This window comes from Lactuca saligna, chromosome 8, assembly GCF_052625555.1.
Source record: "Lactuca saligna cultivar CGN05327 chromosome 8, ASM5262555v1, whole genome shotgun sequence".
Taxonomy (NCBI): domain Eukaryota; kingdom Viridiplantae; phylum Streptophyta; class Magnoliopsida; order Asterales; family Asteraceae; genus Lactuca; species Lactuca saligna.
In genome coordinates, this window is record NC_136424.1 from 128500318 (window position 1) to 128516771 (window position 16454).

The window sequence follows — 16454 nt, forward strand, 5'->3', positions numbered from 1 at the left end:
TAGCTTCTTGCTAGAGTTTTGTGTTTTCTAATATATGGTTGGCTAGTTCAAAAAACAATTTAATTGGCTTAGGTGGTATCACTATCTTTCTTTTGGTACTTTGCTCATGTAACTTTTTTTAACTCTTTGCTAGTAGTTTTAATATAATCATTTGTTCTGACTTCTAAAAAGAACTAGCATAAGATTAATGGGTTAGGGTAGGTCATTGCCCCCACCAACTTTTAGCGTACTTAATGTAACCCTTTCTTTACCCAGGTGATATCAAATGCCTTGGATAAATTCCTTCCTTTTGTTTTATTTAAGGAAAGTTGATATTATTGAATAATTATTGGATTATATTTGCTTATCAAACTTATAAGACTTTAATATGTAAAGATTATACATACCGAAAAGTATGATGAAATAATCGAAAATATGTTGGTATAATTTAAAGTATGATACATAATAAAAGGTATCAAGTGATGAAGCTAACTGACTAATGTCTTGAACTAAAGTGTGATGTCCCGATTAACATTACAATACCTAAAAGGAAAAATGTGAAATTTGTTATTTGGCCATATGTTCGTATATAATGTTAAAAAAATATTGATAACCATAAACTAGCAATGAAATGTAGTAGCAAAAAGTTTCTAACGACACATGTAATTTAAGAAAAGAATTCTCAAGAATTTCGAGGATTCAACACTAGTCTATTTTGTTTTCTACCAAAGCAAGTTCACGACTATTCGCCAAAAATATGTGCATATCAACTTAAGTCTACATGCTTGGTTGTGAATTACATGATATCGTGTGAGCATTTGATATGTAAATCCAAGTTATCTTTATGACTGTGAGTTGTAAATTGTCAAAATACCATAATATACAATTGTATCATGGAGGCGAAATCTTTTGGGTGTCATAACGACTACTGATATGCAAGCATCACATGTTGGTTCTTTAGGTAAGGTTTGTTCAACACCTCTCCGTAGGTGACTCAAGTTCAGGCCATAAGGGTTTCAAATATGGATAACCACAAGTTTGTGTTGTGATAAAGGTTTTGAAAATGGTTGCTTAACACATCGTCTATAGCAAGCCTCCTCCCCATATCCTCATAAACCAGAGAAGTTGTAGTGGATGATAACAACCCATTTTTAGCGATTATCATTAGGCCCAACACCAAAATAATTTATTCGAATAAAAACTTGTTTAGAATTAGGAGTTGCTAGCACGTATTTGTGTAGCATGTTCATTTTGATGGTCATTCTACATTGGACAATCGTGATGGGAAAGGAAGGGAACAAAACGTCAATCACACTATTTTGGCTTTTGTTTTTAAGGTTATATTTACCTACAAATAATAACAACTTATATACCCATTTTACGCCTTCTATTTATCATATATATTGATTTTCAAACGACACTATTAACACTTCATATTATGAAATTGATCAACATACAATCTTCATTCAAAGATCATATGATTGTTTTGTAGGACCAATTGAAATTGAGGATATAAGATCTCAACCATAATATTTAGATCATAGTATTTTCAAAAAGGCCAAAAACACTATTGCTTGAAAAATAATCATTTTACAAGAAAAACAATTAAACCATAAATAACATTTTAATATGGTTTATCCAAAACTGTCCATCCTTATTAAAATATGAGAGGCGGACAACAATAGAGTCCATGTTATTTGAACGAGTCATGATGATTTAAATATTATCAAATGTTATGGATCGACCAAAAAAAATAACCTTTATCACTATTATAAATTTTTTTTATTTTTAAATAAATATATATACATATATAATATTTAAAAAATTAGACCAAAAAAAATTAGATTCTAACTTTTGCCCCTCACTCAATACCACATGCATATTAGCCCATTTTGCTACATTATTTTTTATTTTATTATTTTTTTTATGGATTTCTACTGCCACTAAAAATAATGTGGGCTACCCCAAACCCTTTTCACATAACATTTGTTTTGGACTTTTTTTTTACATTAGGGTGCTACCACTGAACTCTTGATCTGTCCTAGTTTCTCAAGGGACTAAAGGTGTATATTCTAAAAATTTGGGGACTAAACGCATATGTTGTAGAAGTTTAGAAACTATACTTGTCATTAAGTATCTTTGATCAGTTGACAACCAGAAAGATACATTTCACATTTCACGGCGAAGAGACTTCCGAAAGGTGAGTAAGTAGCCTGGCCCTTGGACAACGTCAACACCACAAGGGAATCTCTTTTCCCTTAATCAGACGAAATCTCTATTGCAATCAAAAACAATAAAACCCCTATTCTCTGATCCCATTTTTCGTCTTCAATCGTCACATTATCATAGGGTGAGCCTTTCTTTCTCTCTCTGAATGGTTCGAGTATATTGTAGGTCTGTATAGTTGTATTTTAATCTTGTTTTGATATTTTATGATAAGGGTTTTTTGGGGGTTTTGATGATTTTGCTTTGGGTATTTTGAAATTTGGAGATTACACGTTTCTTGCACTTGAATATGATCGGTTTAAGCTTCATAAGAAACGATCGCGAGACATTACGCTAATGCGATTGAAACTGTTTTTGATAATATCAAAGGGGTTATGGATTGAAAGTGGGTACACACTGGGAATCGAAGTAATTACTTTGTACAAAAATTAGGTGGTGTTTGGACGATGTGCATTTTCAAAATTGGTTATTCAATTAATCATGTTTAAATATTTAGTCAATCAGAATCTGAATCGATTAACATGTTAAACACTGAAGTTTCTCTAATCAAATCCAAGCACCCCCTTAAATCAACTATTTTTGTTATACTTTGATAAGTGGTTGATTAGGTTTCATATGTAACTGCAATTGGGTATTTTTCAGAATGAGAAGTTTCTTGAATAAAACTTTACTTTAAATGAAGTTTTTCTGGAATCAAAGTTTCTTTTCATTCAAGAAATCTGTATAGAAGAGTCTTGAGTGATGTTTATCCTTCTTTAAGATCAATAAATCTTGTGGCATTCTTTTTATCTTTTTTCTTTTTTGGGCTAAATGCAAGAAATAGCAATATACCTTCCAAATTCTTATATCATAGCATTGTACATTACTATTTCTTGTATTTAGCACTTTCCTTTTTGAATTTTATTAAATAAATCTTAGAAATGTGTTTATTATTGATTCAGATTTGGTGTTATGCTTTAACCTCTTTACATGGCCTACCCTGGTGTCCTAAAATCGATTTATGCGGTTGCTGTTTGGATTGCTTCATATGCTCTTGTTGCAATTATCGGATTATTTCAAGTCTCAACTTTTATTGGTTCATCTATTTTCAATCGATAAAGTAGTTTGAAGGAGTAAAAGGGGGCAAAAATGGCAATAAAAAGATCAACGAATAATGAAAAAGGTGATCTTTTTTTCTTTATGAATCATTTTCCTTGTGATTTTGAGTGAATTTGATGGTGTATCAGGTGGATGTATATGGCATGGTTTTGCACAAATGGACATTGAAGAGCAAAGATTCAGACCAAAAGGATTTGCTGAGGGTGTTTTTTGTTCTTTTGGTATGAGTTTTGGTGTGTGAGAGATGATGTGTCGTATGTGGTATTCACTATTTTCCAAGGATCTTTTTGAGGGATTTATTCATTGAGTTTTGATTTGGTTCAAGTGGTTTTAAAAACCTAGTCATTGTTGGCTTGAACAACAAGTGTTTTGTCTCACATATATATATAATAAAAGATGATATTCTTGACATTTTTTATTTGTGCATTGTTGTTTTAAGAAGGCATTGACTATGATTTTAAAACCTATGGTATGTTTGATTGGATGGAATTGACCAAGTAGATATTATGATTCCATTATCATGTTTAGTTACTATGATGGTGCAATTGATTTAAAGATGGTTATTTAGTAGTTTTTTTTGTTCATAAATCTCGAACATGTATGACGTATCAATTCTTATATGTCATGTCTATTTCTCACGTTATTGTATACTTGTGGCATAAAAGATTTGATCATTTACCATTGAGTAAACTCAAGTCTTTTGTTGGTTCCTTAAACCGGTGAACTTATTATGGTGCGACAGTTAGACAACTATTCATATTGCAAACAATCATGTTTTCCATTTTAAAATAAATTAATTAATTTATAAAAAAATAAATAAATAAATAAATAAATAATAAAAAATAAAAAAACATCGAAATAGATTGTCATTTCCGTCAAACTTGAAGATGGAATTATCTCAACCCCTCATATGAGAATTGGAAGTCAACTGATATTATAAACAAAGTGTTGCCTAGTTCTCGGATTTCGAATATATATTAACAAGTTGGGCACTATAACATTTTTAGTGTTAAAATGTATATATTGTATTTAGGTTAATGACTTATAAGCTCATAAACTTTATCTTGTGCATACATGTAGTTACTTATGGTTTTTTTGTACACATGATCATTAAACATGTTTATCATGTTAACAAAATACTATTATCATTGGGGGTAGACCGGTAGTGTAGGTTTAGTTGGTTTCCAACGTCCTTGGTAGCTCCAGCGAGACTACTTCAATTATCTTCTCTAGCCAAACATAATTTTCTGACGATTAAAGTTCTTGAAGGACATGCATTTTCTAGATTTTTCTTTTCTCCATCCGTTGAAACAAACCCAAAAATCGGGGTTTAGATTCAAAGATGAATACGAAAGAACACAAAAGTTTTTGTTTTAAAAAATCCATAAATTTGGGTTTCTTATTCGTGGTTCCAAAATTGAGTTCAACCCAAACACACACACATACACACATGAACTTTGGTTCATTACAAACACATATTTGGGTTTCTTGTTATCATTTCTTTGAACACGAACAAATGAACACAGACATACAAGTTTCTTGTTCATTTTCATTGAGTTGGTTCCAGATATGATTTCTATTTAGGGTTTTTCGGTTTGTGTGTGTTTTGATTCTAGTAGGTTTGGATTTCATCATATGGGTTTACTAGAAAGGATTTCGGGTTCTTTAAACGTTCATCAGATCTAGAGTTCATTATATATGAAAATTGTGTTGAGTTCTTGAAGCTCAATAAAGGTCTAGGGTTTGTTAATCAGAATCGGAAATGAAGATTTTTGGAAGAAATTGAGATTTTAAACCCATATTTTAACAAGAATCTCTATGTGTATATATGTATGTGTGTGTGCTTAGTGCTTTAAACCCATATTTGCACCTTTAACTTAAATAGTAGATATGTAAACACTGTAACATCCTACAAATATAAGACTAAGTTCTTAAATTAATAAAGCGAATAAATGAAAAATGATTTATATAGTTAAATCATCAAGAAATAATCATATCATTAGTTAATATGAAGTTTAGAAAGTTAAAAGTGGAAATAACCACACTTTAAAGTTAAATTGTCGTAAGTGTCAACTTGGTAAAGTGAGTTGGCCAAAGGGTTGACCCACTTAATGGAATATGGACCACAAAGTTTATAAATTATATGAGGAATGACTTATTATGCCAAAACTTAATTAAGATCACAAATATTGAAGTTTGTTCAGTTTTGAACAAAACAATTAACTTGAGGGACCAAATGTGAAAAGGGCATTCACCCTTCACACTTTCTTCAAATTGTGATTTGCAAGCAGGAGCTTTGTAAAGGGCGATTTCTTTATCTTCACCATCTAAGGTTTGAATCAAGAAAGTTTTGAAGCATACAAGAAGGAAAGCAATCAAAGGCTAATAAGGTATAATTTCTCTTCATTTCAACCTAGAAATCGTTTTTGTGAAATTGGAAAGCCCCATAATCGAGTTTTAAGGAATTCAATGATTAAGGTTTGGTATTCTAACCTCCCTTGAGTGATTTCCATGGTTCTAATCTTAATCCAATCATATCATTAATGTACTTGATGAATTGGGTAAAAATCTTCATGAACCCTTGAAAACTTAACTTGGAGATATTACAATTTATGATGAAATGGGATTAGATTCTATGACCTAGATGATATTTGATAGCAATAAATCCAATTTGAATGCTCAAGTTCATCCATGATGATAGAATCAAGTACAAACATGGATTTGTATTGTTTTGGGGAAATTTGTGATAAAAACAATGTAATCCTTTATATGTGATCATTTAATGGGTATATGATACTCATAAACATGATTTGATACTAATAATGTGATTTGAATGCTAAGACATGAAGACTTGAATGATTTTTAGTTTAATTTATGGAATATTTTGTCATAAGGGCTTTAGAAAATCTATTGATATCTACATGATGATTGGAATACTAGAAGTGAATGAAATTTATGAACATGAACTGAAACTCTATAGATGACATTAGAACAAAAACATGATGGAATGCTAGTAAAGTTCTAAGTCTAGTGATTTTTTTAGCCTAATAACAATTTGGGAATATAAAATTAGGAAAATATGATGACATCAATGGATTTTATGTATTATGGTATATTTGTTGATCAAATGAAGTTCATAACCTGGAATAGATGCTATTAGAATGATTTGGAGTTGATTATTAGATGAATACATGGACTTTGTGCCCATAAGGGCAAAATGAGAAAGTTGGAATGGAACTGGACATTTTATAACCCCCATTAACGACTTAACATGAGATTTGTGTAATGTTAAACACTTGACAACATCCAATGATGTTTTGAATGACTTTGTTATGAATCACAATGGTTGGAATGCAAAGGTGAGCAACTTAAGCTCTTAAGCCTTCCAGTTGTGTGATTGTAAGCATTATAAACTTAGTATTTGGATTGAGGACTTAATTAATTAAGTTAAATGTTTTGACATGATAAAACTCCCTCTAATAGTGCTTGGAGACATTTAAAGATGTTAAAATTGGTTACCTAAAAGAACAAAACCGTCCAAGCAAGTTTAAGTCTCAAAAAGTGAGTTATTAGGTGTGTTTGGGGTGCCTCGGGACGCGACCCACGTGGTCAAGGGTGTGACCTGCATGCAGGGATCAGAATGTTCAGTTCAATCAAAATCTGAACTTTAGTATTTTCCTCATAACGTTTTCATACGGACTTGGATTTACACAGGGTTTTCGCATATATTCATATTTTTTCATGAGGAATGAGTTGAAGCAATAAAATTTAGTAATGGAACCTATAAGGGGTATTTTGGTCATTCTTTGACTTTCACCCACTTGTTATATAGGTGGTGTTTGAGAATGTTGCTCTAAGGAAAGAAACTAGAAGAGGACTAGCTAACCTTCTTGTGATTAAGATGCGTACGTTTTGGCATTTTCCCACTTTGGGGTACATGGCAAAATGATTTTATGATAATGAAATATCAATGCTTTGATATATGAAACGTTTTGAAATAAAAATGATAAATATTTTTGAAAGAAATGTCTTGAAAGAATGCCTTGAAAGCAAAAACGTTTTGGAAGCAAATGATGTTTTGGAAGGAAGAATGTTTTGATAATGTGTTGAAATGTTTTAAAATGTAGAGGTTTTACTTTTGAAATGAGTATTTTGATACTAATGTATGGAATGTGAAAAAACAAGGAAAGTAATGAAAAGCATGGAATAATGAAAAGAATATATATTGCTCAAGTCATGATATCCCCATAACGAGATATAGAGGAATCTATCGGGGTGGCGCTGCCCTTCGCGATATATATGTCCTAACGTAAATGATGTTAGGGTAAACTGATTTTGTTCTTTTCACCTTGGTATAGACTTGGAGGTATTGCTAGACCATAAGTATAAAAATGGCAACGATTCAACACCAGAATTAGCCCTTAATGAAAGAAGGAAATGGAATGTGAAAAGAAAAGTCTTTTGAATTATGTTATGTCTAATGAAATGATTTGATGTGGAATGAAATATGTGGAAAATTTATATTTGAAATATGTTTTACATAATGAAATGTTTTTGATGAAAATGTGGTAAATGTTTTGGATTACAAACTCACGTATCTCACGAGATATTATTGTCTTACGTATTTCTTTTTAATGTCATGTATCTGAGGATGTACTTAAGGAGTAAAGATAATAGATTCAAGTTAGAAGTTAAGAGATAGAGAATGAAATGGAACTTGCTAAGTTTCTTATTAATAGTATTGATGTAATTTATATTTACTTGTTATGGTTGTATTGATGTTTGATAGTAACACCTAGTGTTTTAAATGTAAATATTTTTGTGGGACCGAGTTTTTATTAAATGCGGGTTAATTCCAGAAAAATATCTGGGTATTAAATAAACACACTCAATTTCTTTAAGTTTATAAAGAGTAAATTTATGCGAATGATCCCTATAGTTTGGGGTAATTTACGTGTTTGGTCCCTAATTCTTTGTTATAACTTAGATTCTTTAATTTTATAAAGAGTAAATTATGCAAATGATCCCTATAGTTTGGGGGAATTTACGTGCCTGGTCCGTAATTCTTTGTTATAACTCAGACGGTCCTTAAGATGTAATTTTGTTACGTAGTTAGATCCTATCCGACCTACAAAGACATGTTTACCATTATTTGATTTTTTATATTTTTAATCAATTTAAATAATTAGTTTAATTATAATTAAAAAATAGTCTCGTTATAATTTTTTTATCTCCTTAACTCAACTCAGTTGTTTACAACCTAAAACTTTTATTCATTTCATTGAAATCGTCTACCACCTTCCTCCTTTCTCTGTCGCTAGACCTTCAGCCGGAACCGATGATGTCGTTGACATGTGTCACCTCTCATCAAGTTTTGTCGGAGCTAACACTAACGTTGTAATGAAATTTCTTCTCTCTCACTATTCACGTCTCCTTGACCCACGTCCGTCCATCAGTGCCTTTTCCGATGAAAAGTTTTGGCCGCTACTGCCATCGTTGGCAAAAAGCTATGACCATCGATCTGGTTTTCCCAGTGAAGCAGAAGTAGAAGGCCACCCCATCAAACTTTGTGGTTTCTTTGATGGTTTGCCTCGGATCTGGTTTCCGGTTTGGTTTTGCTTCAGATCTACGGTGGTTTGAGTTTTCGGCTTTATCTTGTTCAGATTTGTTTTTCCCATTTTCCGATTTGATTTCCTTCAAATTTGCTTCAGATATGGTAGTGATTCTCTAATTTTTCCGATTTCCAATTTTTCCATTTTCCATGTTTCTGGTACGATTTCCTATTATTTGCTTTTGATTTGCTTCAAATAAACGGTATGGTGGTGTTCTTGCAGTCAAGTCGGAGAAGACAAAGGGGGTGATTATTCACCGAAAGTTTAGTGCCAGAAGAAAAGGTTAATGAGGAGAGGGTGGGTAGGAAGGTGGACCACATATTTAGTTACCATTTTTTAAAATACTAATAAGTTAATAACATAAATAAAAATAATAAAAAGATTAAAAAATAGACTGTTTAGTTCGGATAGAGACCAAATGAGCAAACAATGTTACTAAATTTATAGCTGAAAAAGTAACTTCAAAAATAGTCTATTAATATTGTCATGATTTCTTTTAGTTAATCACTAAGAATACTTTAATATAATTTCTTTGGGGTAGCATTTAACATATTTGACTGTGCTTTACTCTTATCTTTTTTTTTTTAAATAATGCGTCCAATAAATTAACTTGAACAAACCAAAAAGCAAGCAGATTATAAGGTATTAGCGGTAAAAAATTAATACACTTCAAAGACTTTAAAAACTCATTTAAAACCAAAACGACAATCATCATTATCATATAAAAGTCAACCAAAAGTACTACTCTCTCGTCTCCAAAAATTATCATTTCAAAATCAAACACAATCCCATCATCTTCTTCACTCATCATCTTCCTCATCATCATCATCATCATTTGCTCCGGCAGCAGCATTCAAAGCATTCAATCTCTCAATAAGCTTTTGCTTCCTCTCTTCATATGTCAACTTCTTCAAGTTATACCTAAACAAAAAAACAAAATATAAACCTTCTCTTTTCTTTCATAAATTCAAATAATTTAAAACAGCCAGTATCAACACATACCTCTTGTGCTCCTTAGGTGGTTGCTTCTGAGTTTTCTTTGGTGTGGGGTCCGCTCGAATAGCTGCATGCACTTTCTTGTAAATCTCTTCAATGTTATCCGGATCAATTCCAGCTTTAATGTAATCAGAAAAGTGAGTCTGATACTTCTCTGGCTCATCCTCCATTAAAGTCTACAAAAAAACACCAACATATACTTTCACTTAGAAAGAAAAATACAAACAAGATGCTATAATAATATGAAATTACAATACTAACCCTCATGTAGGAAGCAACATGTCCCCCATAAATATACTTGCGATGAACATCAGCATCAAGTTGCTTCCCATCTTTGCTAAATCCAGCAAACCTCTTTTCACTGTGAGGGATATCAAGTCCACCATCCAAAGCTCCCTGATTGAAAATTAAATAAAGTCAAACCATGACAAAATTACGGTCAAACCCCTTTTATTGTAATGGTGTTATACAATTTATAATACCTTAAGGGCACCGAACACACGGTTCCCAGTGGTGGTTCTGAGAAGACCAACATCCAAAAGTGCCCTGAAAGGCCTCCTGCTCTCTGCTGGCTCAACAGAGTAATCCTCACCAGTTGCCTGAAAAACATAATGGGGGCATATTCGTCTTTTTGTATTTATCCCTTTATATTAATGGGAAAAAACAAAAACTAGGGTTTTAATTTTTATATATACCTCAACATTTCCCTCATACTCCTCATCCATTTCAAGCTTTTTCAAGACTCGACGAGCCAATAAAAGTCCAGTGCAGTAGGCTATGTTTGAGAAGAGTTTAAAGTTTCAAATTTTTTATAAATGTGAAATAAGATTATGTGAAATAAAATAAGACACAGAAATAGAAAATACCTGCAGCATAATTTGTGAGGCCTACTTTGAGACCATAGTGAGGGAGCTCATGAGCATATGCTGATGCAAGGATCATATCACCAGCAATGCTTGCAGATATAACTTGTGCAATTATATCTTTGTTGGTCTAAAAGCATCATTAAGGGTCACTTTTTAATGGGGAAAATGTTAAAAGCATATAAAAGCCAATAGAGGAATGATAGAAAGAAAAATGGGTTAATGGAAAGGATACGAATCGCACAACATAACGATATTTTGGTGTGTTGTACTTGTTTTTGTCTTGATTAATAAGACGGATTCTTGCACGATAATCAGTTTTACCCTCTGCATTGATAAACATGAAGAAGCATTTGGATTACTGATGTAATTAGAAGAAATAACAATGGGATACCAAATACAATGTATGAAAGATAAGAAATATATACATACGTCTCCTTCTCTTAAACTTGACCTGAAACCGTTTGAAGTAGGATCGCGACTTTTGTGATTTGACAAAAACCTTCAGAAGTAAAACAATCATCAGCAAACAGCATAAAAATCAAGAACTTCAAATCAAGATAGATTAACAGAAATCCTAAGTGCAGAATTCAACATAGATTTGTAAAACATGGTAGAGTTGCATTATTGGTGACTATAAATATTGCACTCGACTATACATTAAAATTGACAAAGATCTTGTTAACTATTTTGATCGATGGCGAGTTTAACAAGGATTGACATAGTGGGCATGTAGTATCCTTATTTAAATCACTTCCTCAAATTACAAAGAAATGTGGTAAGAAAGCTGGAGATATACAAAAAATAATGCAATTCTTATGGTTCATAAGGAGTACGATTCACCCAAAAAGAAGAATGTAGATCCAAACGAGCAGAGTACACCAGAAAGTACTATCGCATGAATTATGGTAAAAAAAGATCCACTTTGCATCAATTTGCAAGTCTCAAACGAGCAGAAATAGGATCGAAGACTAGCTAATCAGCAAAATAACTCAATGTGATACGGTGCAACTGTGTATAGTCACTTCAGCTTCGACGGCGCAAATTGAAATAAAGAAAACCTCACATTTCATTGAAGATTGATTATACACACAATTGACTTGATCATTTATATTGGAATGTAATCGTAAATTCAACAGAAAACATATAGCAATTAGCGCTGTTTTAACATGCGATTCCCCTAAACAGAACAATCTCGTTTCTTTTTCACTGTGTATATAATGGATAAATCGAATTGACAGAATTTACAGAAATAGGTTGAAGATCGTTACCATGATTGCCTCCGGGGAGAAAGTGTTGGGGAGGAAAGAGAGATTACAGCGGCAACGAGTTAAGATTGAATATGAAGGCGTTCAAATACCAAAAACCCTAAAAGAAAGTGTAGATCGACGGCTAGGATTGTTTATTGTTTCACCAATCGTCTTAGGGTTTTCTATACCGAATAAAGTTTCATATAGACCCGTAGAGTGTTATTATTTGTCAAATACAGCCCCGACAAATTTAATGTTATAAACTCTAATATGAGTGATAAGTGTTTTTTCTAATGTTTTTACTATAATAGAAAATTTTCAGAAAAATCTTAAAATTTTACTTTAATTTACGAAAAAATTTCAAATTAAATTTTGTTTATGAAAAAGCATGAACTACTGGTAAAAAAGACGATTTTGCCCATTTTTTCCGGTTTACCAGTTTTATTATTTACCTGTTTCACTAAAGTTTTATTATTTTACCCTAATTTGCAAATAAGTCCCACAATAAAATTTACTGATGATTTGATCATTTGCTCTATGTACATAAATTTTACCGGTTTCATTGTTGACCCGGATACCTAGTCATTAAATGAAATGATGAGATGGGTATTTTGAGTTATATAATGTTATGTTTACTATAAAATTTGATATCCTAATGTATTGTATATCTTTTTAGAACATAAAATGCATCCAATGAAGACTACAATAATTACATAAACTAAAAACAACTGCATTATTTTTTACGTTTATAAGAAATATCAAATTGTCTATCTAATCATATGTAACCCAATATATACATCTCATCAGACATCAACTCATTTTCTACATTTTTTTTTCTTGAAAACACATAATTTATTGGTTTCATTGCTGACGTAGATACATGATCATAAATGAGCCAATGAGATGTATATCAAAGTTTACAGTAAATGTGACATTATATAACACATCGTATTCATCTTATCAGCTAATTTAATGACTAGGTGTCTAAAGTCAGCAATAAAACCGATAAAATATATGTTACATGAAGAAAAAGGTCAAAGCATCCGTAAATTTTATTTTGAGACTTATTCGCAAATTAGGGTAAAATAATGGGACTTTAGTGAAACATATAAGTAATAAAAACGGTAAGCCGGAAAAATGGGTCAAATCGTCATTTTTACCGATAATTCATGTTCTTTTTGTAAACAAATTTAGTTTGAGACTTTTTTGTAAGTTAGGTAAAATTTTAAGACTTTTCTGAAGATTTCTTTTACTATAAATATATATTAGGCGAACCCTATACATCTTGTACATAAATTTAATTATACAGATATTATATTAGAATTATACGGCATTTAAAATAAAGTATAGTCATTTAGTTATTACTTCGTTGTATTAAGCACGATAGTTTGATATATTTTAAATGATTCCTACAAAAATAAAGTTCATGATTTGAATATAACATAATATATTATGATTTGTATTGAGCGGTTGGTAATTTGAATCAAGCTTATTATAGTTCAAGTTTTTTGCTCGGTTTTTTCTTTTTCATTAGTTTTAGAATATGATTTTTTTTATATATATATTTAGTTAAAATACATCACTATCTTTAGCTAGATTAAGAATGTGGTTTTTATATTTAGTTAAAATACGTCACCATCTTTGTGTTCAATAATAAAACAGACAAAAATCATTGGTAAATAAGTATTTTTAGGGATAAGCAGTGGAACCGGGTACCTGCTTTCGGAACCGGAATTGTTTCGGAACTGTCGGTTCTGGAACTAGAACTGTCCTATGCGGTTCCAGTTCCAGTTCCTAAAGTTTCGGAACCGCCTTAAGCAGTTCAGGTTCCAATACCGGGTACCCAGAACCGGTGGTTAACCGGAACCGGTACCGACGGGTACACACCTCTATATATATATATATATATATATATATATATATATATATATATATATATATATATATATATATATATATATATATATATATATATATATATATATATATATATATATATATATATATATATATATATTGGTGATTTTGTTTATAAAAATTTGGAAAAAGAAGGTGGCGTTAATGCCTTATCATTTTTAGGGTTTGTGACTGTAAAATTCATTCTTAACAAAAAAAACGCAAACACTCACATTCCCCTCTCGCAATCATAAGACGCTAACACTCGATTCGTTGCAAGGCTCTCACTATTTCTCGAGTCGTTTGATTCGTTGGAGTAGAAGACGAAGGTGGACTCGTTCGATTCTTAGACCCCATTCGTATCTATTATCTCCCGCTCAGTCGCTCACGTTTTTCCCTTTGTTCAATCAACGAACAAAGAAACCCAATTGCCGACCATCGTTGAAAGCCTGCAATTACGAGTCTTCATCTTCAAGGTTAGATTCTCGAAGTCTCAAACTGTTACCTCCATCTATTAATCTCTTGATTATTACCTGCGATTTCCATTATTTCCATATGGTAAAATGTCGGTTTTTTGACTGGTACCTCCATGAATGGTACCATCTGTTATGTAATGTATGTTCTATCGATTTTCCTGTTGATTGTAACTATAGATTTCGAAATTGCATTTGTTGTAATATGTATTATGTAATATGTTATATCTATGTAATCTGTTACCGAATCAAAAGCTCACCATTTTTTTGTGTTTTGTGGTTTGTTGAAGATACAATAATCAAAGTTCATGATTGTTTTTGATTTATTTTGTAATTTATGTTGGTTGTTTTTTATTTATTTTTGTTGTAATCTGTATTATGAAATCTGTTATATCTTATTATGTAATTTATTACTTAATCAAAAGCTCACCGTATTTTTTTTTTTTTTTTTTTTGTGTGTTTTGTGGTTTGTTGAAGATACAATAATCAGAAGTTCACTGATTGTTTTTGATTTATTTTTGTAATCTATATTGGTTGTTTTTTATTTATTTTTGTTGCCTCAAAAGTTCATTGTTATCTTTTCGTTGTTATTGATTTATGTTTGTTGTCTGTAATTTTAGGTTCAACAATGGAAAGTAGTCGAATTGATGTTAACTTGGATGGTGAAAGTGAGGCCGTTAAGCAAAACAAAATGCCGGTAGTTGGTGTGACAACCTGAAATTTCTATCTTGTAAAGTCAATCAATTCAATCAAAAATCAAACTTGTTTCTGTTATCTTTTATCCTTGTTAATGAAGGGTTTTGAGCATTCTAACACTCCTAAGGTGTACATGCAACCCTAGAAACCTTATATTTATTTTTTACTAAGATACATGCAAAAATGATTTTCCAAGGTTCTTAACTTAACTAGCATGACATAAGGAACTTTAAAACATAAATGCTAGTAGAAAAACATGCCTTTTAGTTGATTGGATTCCTTGAGAACCTTGTGAGCCTAACACCTCAAGTGTGATGCCTCAAATGTCTCACATAACACCACAATACTTAGAATAACTTTGAGAGAAGTACATTTACACCTCAAAATCGGCTAGCCGTTTATTACTTGCTTGTAGTGTCGATTTTGGTCATCCATGGGGTCTTTATATAGTTGTGTCACAAGTAGGGTTACACCATGTAAACCCTAATTGTCATGGTTTTTCATATTCCATGATCCATGGGTTTGTAACCTCCATGGACAATCCATGGAGGACCTTATGAGTTTTAACCCAATCCATACAAACCATGGATCATTAGCCCAACTATACAATAATAAATGATTTACACAATCAATCTCATATATTTAATTAATCTCTTTTTGATCACTTAATTAATTCTAAATTAATTATTGATCAATACTAATTAAAATAATATTATTAATATATTAGAACTTATAATATATTAATAAACATTAAGTGTTCTTTCTCTCATTTAATGTATCCAACTGTTGCAATGCCATGCAACCCAAATGGACCATGCTAACGGGTTAAGTACATTTGAAGAATAATTATGAACTTAGACACCTAATCCAACAGTCTCCCACTTGGATAAGTCTAATAACTATAACTACAAGAATGACTTCAGGAACCGATCAACAATCGTAGCTCTTTCAAGGTCTCGCGTAACCGAGATGATGATGATACGCCCAGGGCCGGCTTAATGTAATGTAAATCAAAGTTAGGGCTAAGGGCCCCCACATCAAGAGGGCCCCACAAACCAAGGAGTCCATGTATTATATCCCTAATCGGCTAAGGCTCTAAACGGCTAAAACACGACGTTTCTTCTTCCATAGTTCCACTACATGCGATTTCTGTGTTTGCGCCCTCAATTCCTCATCGACTGCTCTACTAATCTGCTCAATCATCTTCTAATCTTCTTCTTTTGACTTGTGACTTTTGAGTTTTGATTCACAACACAACTGCACAACTGCATACACTTACAGTTTCTTCCTTCTCCACTGCATACGGTTTCAAGTTTCTTCCTTCTCCATTGAAGCCTGCATTCTCCAATCTCCATAAACGGTAAT

At 31.8% G+C, this 16454-nt stretch overlaps 1 protein-coding gene and 2 long non-coding RNA genes across 3 annotated transcripts; 2 read left to right on the top strand and 1 right to left on the bottom strand.

The window, feature by feature from the left end:
- The first annotated feature begins 2120 nt into the window (after positions 1–2120).
- LOC145008475 (uncharacterized) lies at positions 2121–3714 on the top strand. Its single transcript, XR_013663476.1, has 3 exons — positions 2121–2329; positions 3147–3367; positions 3432–3714. It is a non-coding gene; the product is annotated as an uncharacterized LOC145008475 (long non-coding RNA).
- A 5890-nt stretch (positions 3715–9604) lies between these two features.
- Positions 9605–12182, bottom strand: LOC145011367 (large ribosomal subunit protein uL18z-like). The gene is made up of 9 exons (XM_078970073.1): positions 12046–12182; positions 11207–11276; positions 11010–11101; positions 10778–10904; positions 10607–10686; positions 10394–10510; positions 10173–10307; positions 9918–10087; positions 9605–9836 (listed from the first exon to the last, which is right to left on the bottom strand). The coding sequence occupies exons 1-9, from the start codon at positions 12046–12048 to the stop codon at positions 9716–9718; spliced, it is 915 nt and encodes a 304-aa protein (XP_078826199.1). The 5' UTR covers positions 12049–12182; the 3' UTR covers positions 9605–9715.
- Positions 12183–14084: 1902 nt separating this feature from the next.
- On the top strand, positions 14085–15208 carry LOC145012345 (uncharacterized). The gene is made up of 2 exons (XR_013664451.1): positions 14085–14396; positions 15014–15208. It is a non-coding gene; the product is annotated as an uncharacterized LOC145012345 (long non-coding RNA).
- Positions 15209–16454: the final 1246 nt, after the last annotated feature.